Here is a 15,177-nt window from a genome sequence, read left to right as displayed (position 1 = left end):
TTTATAGGTTTGTTCATTTTTCCCAGACTGAACCAGGAGGAAACAGAAAATAAAAACAGACCACTCACAAGCACTGAATTTGAGACTGTGATTAAAAATCTTCCAACAAACAAAAGCCCAGGACCAGATGGCTTCACAGGCGAATTCTATCAAACATTTAGAGAAGAGCTAACACTTATCCTTCTCAAATTCTTCCAAAATGTACCAGAGGGAGGAACACTCTCAAACTCATTCTATGAGGCCACCATCACCCTGAATCCAAAACCAGACAAAGATGTCACAAAGAAAACTACAGGCCAATATCACTGATGAACATAGACGCAAAAATCCTCACCAAAATCCTAGCAAACAGAATCCAACAGCACATTAAGAGGATCATACACCATGATCAAGTGGGTTTTATCACAGGAATGCAAGGATTCTTCAATATACGAAAATCAATCAATGTGATAAACCATATTAACAAATTGAAGGAGAAAAACCATATGATCATCTCAATAGATGCAGAAAAAGCTTTCGACAAAATTCAACACCGATTATGATAAAAACCCTGCAGAAAGCAGGCATAGAGGGAACCTACCTCAACAAAATAAAGGCCATATATGAAAAACCCACAGCCAACATTGTTCTCAATGGTGAAAAACTGAAAACATTTCCATTAAGATCAGGAACAAGACAAGGTTGTCCACTCTCACCACTATTATTCAACATAGTTTTGGAAGTTTTAACCACAGCAATTAGAGAAGAAAAAGAAATAAAAGGAATCCAAATCAGAAAAGAAGAAGTAAAGCTGTCCCTATTTGCAGATGACATGATGCTATACATAGAGAATCCTAAAGATGCTACCAGAAAACTAGTAGAGCCAATCAATGAACTTGTTAAAGTAGCAGGATACAAACTTAATGCACAGAAATCTCTTGCATTCCTATACACTAATGATGAAAAATCTGAAAGACAAATTAAGGAAACACTCCCATTTACCATTGTAACAAAAAGAATAAAATACCTAGGAAAAAAGCCTACCTAAGGAGACAGAAGACCTGTATGCAGAAAACTATAGACACTGATGAAAGAAATTAAAGATGGTACAAACAGATGGATAGATATACCATGTTCTTGGATTGGAAGAATCAACATTGTGAAAATGACTATACTACCCAAAGCAATCAACAGATTCAAAGCAATCTCTATCAAACTACCAATGGCATTTTTCACAGAACTAGAACAAAAAAATTCACAATTTGTATGGAAACACAAAAGACCCCAAATAGCCAAAGCAATCTTGAGAAAGAAAAATGGAGTGGAGGAATCAGGCTCCCTGACTTCAACTATACTACAAAGCTACAGTAATCAAGACAGTAGAGTGCTGGCACAAAAACAGAAATATAGGTCAATGGAACAGGATAGAATGCCCAGAGATAAGCCCACGCACATATGGTCACCTTATCTTTGGTAAAGGAGGCAAGAATATACAATGGAGAAAAGATAACCTCTTCAATAAGTGGTGATGGGAAAACTGTAAAAGAATGAAATCAGAACACTCCCTAACACCATACACAAAGATAAACTCAAAATGGATTAAAGACTTAATGTAAGGCCAGACATTATCAAACTTTTAGAGGAAAACATAGGCAGAACACTCTATGACATAAATCACAGCAAGATCCTTTTGACCCCCCTCCTAGAACAATGGAAATAAAAATAAAAATAAACAAATGGGACCTGATGAAACTTAAAAGCTTTTGCACAGCAAAGGAAACCATAAACAAGACAAAAAGACAACCCTCAGAATGGGAGAAAATACTTGCAAATGAAGAAACTGACAAAGGAGTAATCAGAATTTACAAGCAGCTCATGCAGCTCAATATCAAAAATACAAATAACCCAATCCAAAAATGGGCAGAAGAACTAAATAGACATTTCTCCAAAGAAGATATAAGATTGCAAACATGCACATGAAGGAATGCTCAACATCACTAATCATCAGAGAAATGCAAATCAAAACTACAGTGAGGTGTCACCGCACACCAGTCAGAATGGCCATCATCAAAAAATCGACAAACAATAAATGCTGGAGAGGGTGTGGAGAAAAGGGAACCCTCTTGCACTGTTGGTGGGAATGTAAATCGATACAGCCACTATGGAGAACAGTTTGGAGGTTCCTTAAAAAACTACAAATAGAACTACCATATGACCCAGCAATCCCACTACTGGGCACATACCCTGAGAAAACCATAATTCAAAGAGAGTCACGTACCACAATGTTCATTGCAGCACTATTTACAATAGCCAGGACATGGAAGCATCTGTCCATCAACAGATGAATGGATAAAGAAGATGTGGCACATATATAGAGTGGAATATTACTCAGCCATAAAAATCAACGAAATTGAGTTATTTGTAGTGAGGTGGATGGACCTAGAGTCTGTCATACAGAGTGAAGTAAGTCAGAAATAGAAAAACAAATACCGTATGCTAACACATATATATGGAATCTAAAAAAAAAAGTTCTGAAGAATGTAGAGACAGGACAGGAATAAAGACACAGACATAGAAAATGGACTTGAGGACGTGGGGAGGGGGAAGGGTAAGCTGGGACGAAGTGAGAGAGTGGCATAGGCTTATGTGTACTACCAAATGTAAAATAGATAGCTAGTGGGAAGCAGCCACATAGCACAGGGAGATCAGCTCAGTGCTTTGTGACCACCTAGAAGGAGGGTGGGAGGGAGATGCAAGAGGGAGGGGATATGGGGATATATGTATACATATAGCTGCTTCACTTTGTTGTACAGCAGAAACTAACACACCCATTGTAAAGCAATGATACACCAATAAAGATGTTAAACAAATAAAAAAATAATAAAAAATAAAAATTTCTTTCCTAAGCACTTTAGCTGTATACATATGTTTTTATATGGTATGTTTTCCTTTTCATTCAATTAAAAATTTAATTTCTCTTGTGACATTCTTTGACCAACTTATAATTTAGAAATATTTTCAAATTTTTTTGGGATGTGGATTTCCCAGACATCTTTTTGTTATTGATTTTTAGTTTAATTCCATGTGGTCAGACAACATATTCTATATGAGTTTAATTCTTTTTAAATTTATTAAGACTTGTTTTATGGCCTAAAGGTCCATCTTGGTGACTGTTTCAAGTATACTTGAAAAAAATGTATATTTTGCCATTTGGTGGCGTCCTTAATACATGTTAATTAGGTCAAGTTGATTGAGAATGTTACTCAAGTCTTGTAGTATATCCTTATTGACTTTCTGTCTACTATTCTATCAGTTACTGAGAGAAGAGTGTGAAATTTCCAACTGTAACTGTGGATTTGTCTATTTCTCCTTCCAGCTCGATCAGATTTTGTTTCATGTAGTTTGGAGTTCTATTATTTAGGTGATTACATATATACATTTTCCATGTGTTCGTGATGAATTGGCCCCTCTATCATTATAAAATATCCCTCTTTACTCCTGATAAAATTCCCCTGACAAAATTCCTTATCCTGAAGTTGATTCTATCTGATATTAATATAGCTACTCCATCATTCTTATGATATTTCTTTTTCCATTCATTTACTTTTAACCTATCGGTTATTTTATATTGGAAACACATTTCTTATAGATGGTTTATGGTAGGGTTTTGCCTTTTTATTCAGCCTGACAATCTCTGCTTCTTATTGGAGTGTTTTGATCATTAAAAAATTAATGTAATTATCAATATGCCTGGGTTTAAATTATTATCTATTGGTCCCATTTATTCTTTGTTACTTTTTCCCTCTTTCCCTGCATTTCTCTGGATTAACTAAGTAATTTCTACCATTCCATTTTATCTCCAGTATTGACTTATTGGCTTTTTGTTTTACTTTTTTAGTAGTTATCTCAGGGTTTACAGTATGCATCGTCAATTTGTTATAGTCAATTTTCAGATTACATTATACAAATTCACTTAGAAAGGAAGACTTTTACACTTCCATTTCCTCTTCCTATCATTTGTGCCATAATTGACATGTATTTCAGTCCCACATGTCATAAAGCAATATTTTTTGTTTTAAATAGTTATCTCTTAAAGAAATTTTAAAATTAACAAAATATTTTGTATTTATTATTTGTGGGATTCTTTGTTTCTTTGTGTACATCCAAGTTCCAATCAGCATTATTTTCCTTCAGCCTAAGAACTTCCGCTAACACTTCTTATTGTGCAAATCTCCTATTGGCATATTCTCTAAAATTCTGTTGTATAAAAATTACTAGTTAGCTTTATTTTTTAAAATAGGCTTTATTTTTTTTCAAGCAGTTTTAGGTTAACAGTAAAGTTAAGCGGAAAGAACAGAGAGTTTCCATGTCCCCTGCCCACACGTGTACATAATAGCCTCCCCCACTATCAACATCCTGTAGCAGGTGCATTTGTCACAACTCATAAACCGAAATCAATGCACCATTTTCACCCAAAGTCCACCATTTACATTAGGGTTCACTTTGGTGTTGTACATTTTATGGATTTGGACAAATGTATAATGACACGTATCCACCATTATAGTATCATACAGAATAGATTCACTGCCTTAAAAATCCTCTGTGCTCTACCTATTCATCCTTTCCTCCCTCCTAAACCCCTCGCAGCCACTGATCTTTTCACTGGCTCCACAGTTTTGCCTTTTCCCAGAACGTCATATAGTTGGAATCATATAGTATGTAGCTTTTTCAGATTGGATTCTTTCACTTAATAATGTGTATTTAAGTTTCCCCTATGTCTTTTCATGGCTTAATAGCTTATTTATTTTTAGTGCTGGCTAACATTCCACTGTCTGGATGTTCCAGAGCTTATTCATCTATTGAACTACTCAAGGAGGTCTTGGTTGTTCCTAAGTTTTGGCAATTATGAATAAACCTGCTATGAAATCTTGTGTGCAGGTGTTTTGTGTGGGCATATGTTTTCAACTCATTTGGGTAAATACCAAGAATCATGATTGCTGGATCATATAGTAAGAGTATGTTTATTTTTGTAAGAAACAGCCAGGCTGTAATCCACAGTAGCGGTACCATTTTTGCATTCCCACCAGCAATGACTGTGAGTCCCTGTTACTTCACATACTCACCAGCATTTTGTGCTGTCAGCGTTTTGGATTTTGGCCATTCTCATAGATGTGTAGTTGTATCTTATTTTTGTTTTAATTTGCAATTGCCTAATGACATATGATATTGAGCATCTTTTCATATGCTTATTTGCCATCTGTATATCTTCTTTGATGGGGATTCTGTTCAAGTCTTTTGCCCCTGTAAATTTTGGATGACAGTCCTTTGTCAGAGATGGTCTTGGGGAACATTTTCTCCCAGTCCACAGCTTGTCTTCTGGTCTCCTTGACAGTGTCTTTCACCGACAAGAAGTTTCTAATTTTAATGAAGTCCAGTTTATCAATTATTTCTATAGGTCATATCTTTGGTGTTGTATCTAAAAAGTCATTGCCAAAAGCAAGGTAACCTAAATTTTCTCTTACGTTCCTTTCTAGGAGTTGTATAGTTTTGCCTTTTATATGTAGGTCTATGATCTATTTTGAGTTAATTTTTGCTAATGGTGTTAGAGTTGTGTCTAGATTCATTCTTTGCGTGTGGATGTCCAGTTGTTCCAGCACTGTTTGTTGAAAAAACTATCTATTTTCTGTTGTATTGCCTTTGATCTTTTACCAAAGATCAGTTGGCTATATTTGTGTGGGTCTATCTCTGAGCTCTGTATTCTGTTCCACTGACCTATTTATTTACCCTTTTACCAGTATCACAGTCTTGATTACTGTAAGCTTTGTAGTAAGTCTTGATGTCAGGTAGTGTCAGCCTGATTTTGTTTTTCTCCTTTAATATTCTGGTTATGCTGGGTCTTCTGCCTCTCTGCATAAACTTTAGAATAATTTTATCAACATCCACAAAATAAGTTGCTGGGATTTTGAATGGGACTGCATTGAATCTATAGATCAGATTAGAAAGAATTGGCATCTTGACAATATTGAGTCTTCCTATTCATGAATAACCTTTATTTTTTACTAGGTAAAAAGCACTAGGTTGGGAGTTTTTTTTTCCTTCAGCACAGTAAAGATGTCATTGTTTGTCTTTTAGTTTATATTTTTTGCAGTAGAAAGCTGAATTTTTATTTTTGTTCTTTTTGTTCTCCAGTATGTAAGGTTTCTTCTTCCTTAGGCTGCTTTTAAGACTATTCCTTTATCACTGGTTTTTAATAATTTGATTGTGATGTACACTGATGTGGTTTTCTTTTTGTCTGTTCTGCTTAGACTTCATTGGACTTCCTGATTTATGTTTATCATTTTCGTCAACTTTCATAATCATGTGTACTTTAAATTTTGAAGCATATTTATAATAGTTATTTAAAGTCTCTGTTGGTTAATTTAATCATCTCTGTAATTTCTAGGTATATTTATATTGAATAATTATTGTCTCAGTTATGGGTGACATTTTTCTGCTTCTTTGAATGTGTAAAATCTTTCAGCTTAACTGGATGTTAAGCTGAAAATTCATATTGTTGAGTGCTGAATTTTGTTGTCTTTCTTTAAAGACTATTGGACTCATTCTAGGCTAAATTAGCTTCAGTTCAGCCTGATTTTTCAATGTTTCTCTTCAAGTTTTGTTAGGGCAAGCTTAGATCAGTTTTTATTTTTCAGGGATAGTTTAGCCCTAATTCTACGGTATGATTTCTTTCAGGGTCTCTGCTAAATCCTGCATATGTTTAACATGGTTTCTCCACTGTGGCTGGTGGGAACTAAACTTTTCCTAGTCCTGTGTGAGCCTGTGGCATTGTTAGCTTACAGCTTTCTAGCTTCATGGGGTTTCACCTATACATGCATGGCTTAGGGTTCAGTAACAGACTCGAGGGGAGCCCTCTACAGACTTCTGGAGTTCTTTCTCTGATAGCGCCCTCCAATCTCTGAACCTTCAGCTGAGTGACCACTGAGTTCTGCTCAGATTTGTCCTCTTTGTACTTCTGTCTGAAAAGGGAATCCAGGGGCTTCCCTGGTGGCGCAGTGGTTGAGAGTCCGCCTGCCGATGCAGGGGACGCGGGTTCGTGCCCCGTTCCGGGAAGATCCCACATGCCGCGGAGCGGCTGGGCCCATGAGCCATGGCCGCTGAGCCTGCTCGTCCGGACCCTGTGCTCCGCAACGGGAGAGGCCACAACGGTGAGAGGCCCACGTACCGCAGAAAAAAAAAAAAAAAAAAGGGAATCCAGGCAGAAAGTTGGACTATTATAAAGCTCACCATGTTTGTTTTCCTTATCTCAGAATGCTGCTTGTTGCGAAATGTCTGACAACAGTTGTTTCATATATTTTGTCCACTTTTCTAGTTATTTACAGAGGGAGAACAAGTTCAGCTTCAATTACTCCATCATGGGTGGAAACAGTAGTCCTTTCACATTTATCTTTTGTTATAGTTTTCTCTGCAGATATGCCATTAAAGTTTTGATTCCAATAATCTAATGTTAAATAATTATGTTTATATCTAGCAATGTTTAATTTCAATGATTATACTTATCTCTTGTAGTAATTAACTGACTTTTAACTCTATCTCATTCTATTTTTTTTTTTTTTTTTTTTTTGGCAATACACGGGCCTCTCACTGTTGTGGCCTCTCCCGTTGTGGAGCACAGGCTCCGGATGCGCAGGCTCAGCGGCCATGGCTCACGGGCCCAGCCGCTCCGCGGCATGTGGGATCTTCCCGGACCGGGGCACGAACCCGTGTCCCCTGCCTCGGCAGGCGGACTCTCAACCACTGCGCCACCAGGGAAGCCCAACTCTACCTCATTCTATTTTGATTGCAGTTTTTTCCCATTCCTGTTTTGTATACCTTAACTTTTCAAATATTTAAAATATGTTATATTCTGTATCTGAGCATCCCCACGTCTGCAATCTTTGCTAGCGATAATTCTACTTTGATATTTGTGAGTCTTTCTTGTAGTGCCTTGATTCCTGTGTATCTTGAAATTTGAAGTTCTGAGCCTATATTTGATAGGCATTATCTATCGAAATCCTTTGAGACTTGGGATTAAATATCAAGAGATTTATTTTTGCCTCTGCCAAGGTCTCACAGTGTTGTTAACCTAAGATTGCTTTAAGGTAATTTACCAGTTTGTGGTTTCCTACATCACGCAGATGGTGCAAATTAGAACCCCAAACATGCATTAAGGCAAGCTGTGTTTATAAATGCTCAGGGGAATTTCTCTTCTACTCTGAGCTCTGCTCAGAAAGGTATGTTTTCTTATCATGTCCTTTTTCTGGTGGGTGGACTAGTTTCTAGCTAGAACACCACAATGCTAGAGATACAAGTCCTTCAGTTCAATTCTTCATTTTGTTGGCACCCTTTGTCTCTTCCTTTATGTCTCGTCTCAAATGCCAACATCCTGTCTTAAGTGGCCACTTCCCCCAAAAGGTAACTCTCTACCACATTACTCTTTTTATTCTCTTCTCATCACACTCTACATCACACACTTTTTCCAAAGGGTTTTTCCATGCGTCTTGTCTGTCTCTCGCACTGGTGTGCAGGAGCCATGGAAACAGACACTAAATCTCTATTTTCTTCTGTGCTTGCAGCCCCAAGGGCAGTGTGTATCACAGGTGAGCATGCAAATATTTGTTGGATGAATAATTATTTTTCTTGAAGCAAATATAAATGAATACACGACATAAAATATATTTCTAAAAAAATTATGTTAGGTCTGTGAGTGCAACATGTGAATGCTCAAAATTCTCAGTTTGGTGTTTATTACCTTGTGGTCTCAAATTACCAAAAAGTTAGGTAATTGCTTTTCAAAAATCTCAGAGAAGGTGGCTGAGTTAAGAACACATCGCTGCTCCCCAGTAGGATAATATTTCCCCCCAAATCAAGAACTGGGTTATCCTAAATCACCCTTAAGCTCTTTATAATTGATATAATTTGGTACCTGGACAAATGTGCTAGCCTAAAATACAATAGGTATTTTTATTTGGGCCTGCCATGATGAATTCTGAATTCTGTTTCAAATAACAAAAAAGTAAAAAAGTAAGAATGTGATTTTTATTTCATCATGTTGAGATTTTATGAAGTTTTTAGTAAGAATTATGAAAATGTCTCTCAGAGAATAGCCTAAAAATATCTTCAGGACATGACACCTCCCCACTTCCAAACAATCAAGAGTGCCTGTATCATTTCCCTCTCTTTTGTGTATAAGAGGGTAGGAAGCCTTTCACAGGGAATTGAGTTCCATGTTTAGCTATTTTGACATGTCAAATCCCCTGATAACAACTCTGAGCTTAGAAAATGTGATCTAAATATAACTAATTTCCCCTTTTGCAAATCCTGAGAATTCTGTAGTTTTAATAAAATTCTCACGCCGTTCATAACAGGTTTCTCTTGGGAAAAAGATCTCCTGGAATAAAGGCAACCATATACCTTAACCCCAAACAACAACAACCATAAAGTAAACATTTATTGAGTGTTTATAATGGCCTAGGCACTGAGGTAAGGGCTTGTGTACATTTCTTTATTTAAACCTTAAGAATCTTCTTATGATGTAATTATTACTATTATTCCCCCCAACAGGTGAGTAAACTGAGGCAGAGATCAGCAAAATTGCTTAGAGTGATGGTTTCAAGGTTATTTAGTGGAGATCATGTTTCATAACAATTCTTTATATTGCTCCACAAAGAAAAATATATTCAATACTTAGTCCTTATGTTTTGGAAAAAGATTCAGCTCTCAAATTTCTAAGGCTGATGATGTTGTTTTGCACTTATGCTACCATGGTATACCATGCATCTAAAGGGCCAGCACTCTGGGACAAGGTGTCCTTGCAAAGACCTTTAGAATAAGACAAAAAAGAAAAACTTGAGAGACCCTGGAGAAAAATGATACCAAAATATTTAATGTCAGATTCCAATATTAAAATTTATTTACATTTAACTGTTTTTAAATGGACAAGTTGATGTAATTTTCTTATTTTTCTTGAAAACTGCCATGAATTAATTTCAGAAGGTAGCATTCTATGGGAGATTAATTGTAATGGGGAGAATGATACCTCATTTCTTCTGTTATATACATAAATCAAATTTGTTTTAGAGATTATTTAAAAAACCTTCCATCTTTCTATTATAAGTGCATAGTAACCCAGGGAGGTCAATTACTATCTCAGAAATTCAGTTCTTGTGTCAGTAAGCCCCTAAGATTTACAATAAATACTAATTAAGATGCAAACTCCAGTCCCATGCACCCTACCTCGTCTAAGAGGTCATTGACTCACCTAGGGTTTTGGCAGGAATTCACAGTAGCGTCTCCACCCCTCGCCACGTGTGGGACCTTTTCTTCTTTCAAACACTCTTCTGCTTCCTCTAGGGGGCTGCGTTTGGAAAGGACGTGTTCAGGTTCTCCAACACATTCTTCTCTCTGATCTATTTCAATCTGAATTAAAGGCACTTCCCTTGAGCAAAGTGATCGCCTGGTGTGGCTTAGAAGGACAGCATCCTGGCACGAGGAAGTTTCCTTTCTAGAATCTAAACTGTTGTGATTTGCAAGCGGCGCAGCTTTGCTTGGAGACGACAGTGGGGGATGTTTGCTTTCAGTAATGGAGTTTTTCCTCGGGTAATCAACAGGTTCCTGAACAAGCAGAGCTGGCCCACTTTGCACTCTACTCGAAGCCAATCTGCTTGCACACTTCTCCACCTGCAAGGAAGAGCCACCGGAAGCAGGCTCAGCATCAGCTGCCCGGGCGTCGTCCACTATAATTTTGTTCTTCCGCATGAGGGCTTCGATTGAGTTTGCCCACGTCTCGTGAATTAACATGTCTGTGATCTGGTCGGCCCCACCTCTCCGATACAAGCAAGAGTCAGATTTGCAGAGACCCGATGAGGAAGAGCTACTGACCTGCTGTACGCTGAGGAAATCTTGCTGGCTGTTTTGAGCAAAGCCATCTAAGGAGTTGGCTTTGATGGGCACGTTCACCGTCAGCCTGGCGCCCAGGGATCTGCTGTTGGGCATGGATGACTGTCTGTAACACACCGGGGATCGCAGAGAAGGCGACAGCAAGCCAGTGGTCCAGTCCTGGCTGCTTCGTCCGGAGGAGGCACCGTCTTTGTTCTCTCGTTCAATGTCCCTCAACATGTACCTATAGAACTCCTCGGTGATGCTCTCGGTGCTGGACTGCTTTGAGGGACAGCTTGGCCTCACACTGAGGTGGTCATTTTTCCGGCAGGCCTGTTGCATAGCTGAGTTCAGAATATTGCTGGCATTCTTGCCTGCGTAGTAATCCAGCAGTAACTCAAACCCTCTTCCTTCATTTTCCATCTGGTTCACCATGAACCTGGAAAACTCATCGGTGATGCTCTCACAGCTCGACTGCTTGGAGACGGAGCTGGCCCTGCTAACTGGCTGGCTTAGGGTACTCATTAAACCCAGGCTATTCACATACGCCCCGGCGTTAGAGTCCTCCTCTGGAATGCTCTCACAGCTGGAGGCCTTCAGCCGGTTCCACCTGTCTCCACTGAGTAACCGACTCCGAGGATAGCTCTGGGCTTGCCAGACACCGTCCACCATACAGAACTCTGTGAGGTTCACGATCTTGGCTGCCACTTCGTCTGCAAAAGTGTTTACAGAATCTGGGATGTCCTCAAGGTTCATCGACTCGTCCACAACCCTGTTCATCAGCTTCTCTTTAAGTTCCGGGTACTCATCTGTTTTCCTCTTGATCTCGCTGAGTCGTGGTGGCTTGTGTTTCCTCACAGTGGCCCCACCGGCCTGGCTCTCTTTCTTCCTCTTCAAGGATCGGCAGGATACGTTGGGGGTAACCAGAAACTCATTCCCTCTTTTCCATGCACAGAACCAGGGTTGTTTTCCATTGGAGTTGTCAAGGCAAATCGCTGCTATTTCAGTTGCCATGGAAACAATGGTCTCTGCTAATTCTTCTGCAAAGTCTGCAATGCAGTATATGTCTGGGTGTTTTGCCGGTAGCAGGGATTGAGCAGGAAGCAGCAAATCGTTCCCTAACAAAGACAGGTTACCTTGAACTTCATTGTTTAGAGGTGAGGCACAACTGTACTTTTCTGGAGCATTTGGATTGATGCTGTCCTCAACGTCCTGGGAACTCATGTACTTGCTGACGCTCGGTGTCATTTCTCCCTCTGAAGGGGCTCTGCATTCATTCTCATTGTGACTGGATTGTTGATGAGGGATTTTTGTATCCTCTTCCACCACTCCCTTCAGATATATCTCCTTGGGGGATGTTTTAACAGACTCTCTGGGAATACAGGACAATTCAGGTTGCAGTGTGGGGTTCTGGAAGAGGCCTGGCTTCTCTGGGCTCTTGCTTTCTTGCTTTGGACGCTCATCATCTACAAGATCATTGATAACAAGACTGGTGTTCTGCAGGTTGCTAAGTGGATGGCTGCTGGCGTAGTCAGTGGCCTTTGTCCATGCTTGACAAGTGGCCTGATCAGTTGGCTGAGAGTCTAGTTCGGTTTCCCTCCCTCTGACGGTCTCCTTAGAAAGGATGGTGGGACATTCACCAAGCTGTACAAGGCGGCTCATCTTCTTGAAAGTGACGCATATCACATTGAAGAGCAGCTGATTTGTACTTTCCATTAAGGCGTCCAGGGTTTCAGATGAGTGCCTGCCAGTGCTGGGGTCGATTATTTTATTCTTCTGGTGAACTTCATCAATGGAATGCTTCAGGATAACATTAGACAGGGGCTGTACCAGTTCATTCCCAAGGACATTTTCTGAGCACAAGGTCTGAGGCTTTGAAACAGTTTCTGTGATTCTCCTATGCATTGATTGCATGAGGTCTCCAATGCTGCTGTAGGCATCAGGTCTTGTTAAGACCAGAGTGGCCTCCTTGAGCAATGCCTCTGCAATGGCTTCATTCCCCAGCTCCATGCTCTTCCCGGCCACTGAACCACAAAGTGGGGGGACTGCTGCAGACACCTCAGCTGCAGACAAGAAGCCACTTGAAGCCATAGGGCACTTCGCCTCTCCTGCTTCACCCAGGCCACAGACAGCAACAGCGCTTACCACCTGAGTCATGCCACACAGAGCAGATGGGAAGGAATATTTGCTGATGGAGTGTTCCTTGAATACTTGAGATGACTGAGTTTGCACCGGTTCATTTCCTCCCAGTGGATGGTTTGAAACCAGGGATTCTTGCTCCATTTTGAATCTTTCTGTGGCCTGTGGACTGGAGATGGTTCCAATCACAGTGGCCGCACAAGCTAATGCTACTTCTAGAGCACTCTGGGGGTGTTTGCTGGCGTTCTCTCCAGAGAGGATGCCTGAAGTTTCAAGTGAGACTTGTGTCTTGGGCCCTGAGGAGATACCTGGCTCAGGGCCAGCAACGCTGCCTTCTGAACTCTGAACAATGACAATTTTGGGGAGTTCATTCCATGACCGAGGGACCACGATATCTTCTGTGGAGCAACCACTGGGGAGCAGTGCACTTCCTAGAGAAACACTGACTGCAGAGTCCTGCGGTAGCGCAGGCTGAGACTGAGATAATCGAATAAAAGCGTCTTGCAGCACAGATTCTGCTAAATTCGTAGCATACTCGCCGGTTGTGGCTTCTCCATCTTTTATGGGAAGAATAGAGTTTGTCCCGTCTTCATGGTCTCCTGGGTCTAAACTGCTGTCATGCTCAGAGAAAGTACCACATGCAGAAGGTCCATCTCTCTTAACTATCCTCGAGAAATAAGCATTGCCTGGAATACATAGTGCCTGTGATTCTCCCTCTTGACCTTTAAAATTTTCTGAATAATAATCATTTGTGGATGGCTTATCATTCCCCATAACTTCACCTTTCCACTCTGATGGCTTGGTTGAGGGATCTAGACTCTGCAAACTTGTATCTTCTGCCACGTTTCCCAGAGATCCTTCTGTTTTAATCAATGGTGTATGATATTTGCTAACATATTGATCTTCCAAAGCATAAAGTAACTTTTCCTTTTTGTAATTCCATTCCTCCTGAGTGGCTTCCTTTGGCTTTTTATTTTCCAAAGCATTGTCTGAGACATTTATATTTTCATAACCTAGTGAAGAGAAAATGAGGGCCACTATTACTTTTTATTTATTTTCTTTTTTAAGACTTCATTTTTTAAGAGCAGTTTTAGGTTAAAATTGAGGCAATATACAGAGATTTCTCATATATCGCCTGCCTCCACACGTGTGTAGATTTCTCTATTATGAGCTCCTCCCGCAAGAGTGGTACATTTGTTACAATTGAAAAACCCATAATAACACATCAGAATCACCCAGAGTCCACAGTTACCTTAGGGTTCATTCTTGCTGCTGTACATTCTATGGGTTTAGACATGTATAATGGCATATATCCATCATTACGGTGTTGTACTGGTTTCACTGGCCAAAAAGTCCTCTGTGCTCCACCGATTCATCCCTTCGACTACCATCTGCACCCTTGCCAAACTCCTGGCAACCACTGATCTTTTTTACTGTATCCATAGTTTTGCTTTTTCTAGAATACAGGCTTTTCAGATTGGTTTATTTCATTTACTAATATGCATTTAATTTTCCTTCCTATCTTTTCATGAATAGCTTGTTTCTTTTAAGTGCTGTATAATATACCTGCTGTTACATTTTAGATAGCAGGTTTCCATGAGTCTAAAATAACATTTAATTCCTAAAGATGCTTTACAGAATCAGGTATCTTTATTTTTTTTTAATAGCATTTTGAATGTTTCTTTAAGAAAAATGAATCCGAAAAGTCTTTTGAGTTTCATTGTGGACTGCCACTCAACAAAGTGGCTTTCAATGCGGGGTACAAATGCAAGTGCTAGCTAGAGTGCGGGAGGGCATTTGGGAGCTGAGGGCTGGTCACCATGTTTCAGGGAGAAAGTAACACAGACAATTGTGTCTTGAAGCTTCCCAGTGGGTACAGGAGGAAAAGGGAGGACGTTCAGGTCACCTAAATCATGGCCTTGTTGAAAGAGTTATTCTAAAGTTGGCATAGGATTTGCCCCAAGGACAGTGGCAACAGCATATGGGGTATCCCTTCCTCTGTGGGAAGAGTAACCCATTGTTCACTGAGCTACAGACATAGACGTAGAGAATGGACCTGTGGACACGGAGGGGAAGGGGAGGGTAGGACGAATTGAGAGATTAGGATTGACATATTACACTACCATGTGTAAAATAGATAGCTAG

The 15,177-nt window shown here is 39.8% G+C and overlaps 1 protein-coding gene across 1 annotated transcript in view; it reads right to left on the bottom strand.

The window, feature by feature from the left end:
* Positions 1–15,177, bottom strand: part of SPHKAP (SPHK1 interactor, AKAP domain containing) — a 93,075-nt gene that overhangs the window by 17,890 nt on the left and 60,008 nt on the right. The window contains exon 6 of the mRNA XM_060152455.1: positions 10,277–14,045. Coding sequence (XP_060008438.1) covers positions 10,277–14,045 — 3,769 coding nt within the window. The remainder of the gene's footprint in view (positions 1–10,276; positions 14,046–15,177) is intronic.

This window comes from Lagenorhynchus albirostris, chromosome 6 (genome assembly GCF_949774975.1).
Source record: "Lagenorhynchus albirostris chromosome 6, mLagAlb1.1, whole genome shotgun sequence".
In the NCBI taxonomy this organism is placed as follows: domain Eukaryota; kingdom Metazoa; phylum Chordata; class Mammalia; order Artiodactyla; family Delphinidae; genus Lagenorhynchus; species Lagenorhynchus albirostris.
This window is presented reverse-complemented; position numbering and strand designations above follow the sequence as displayed.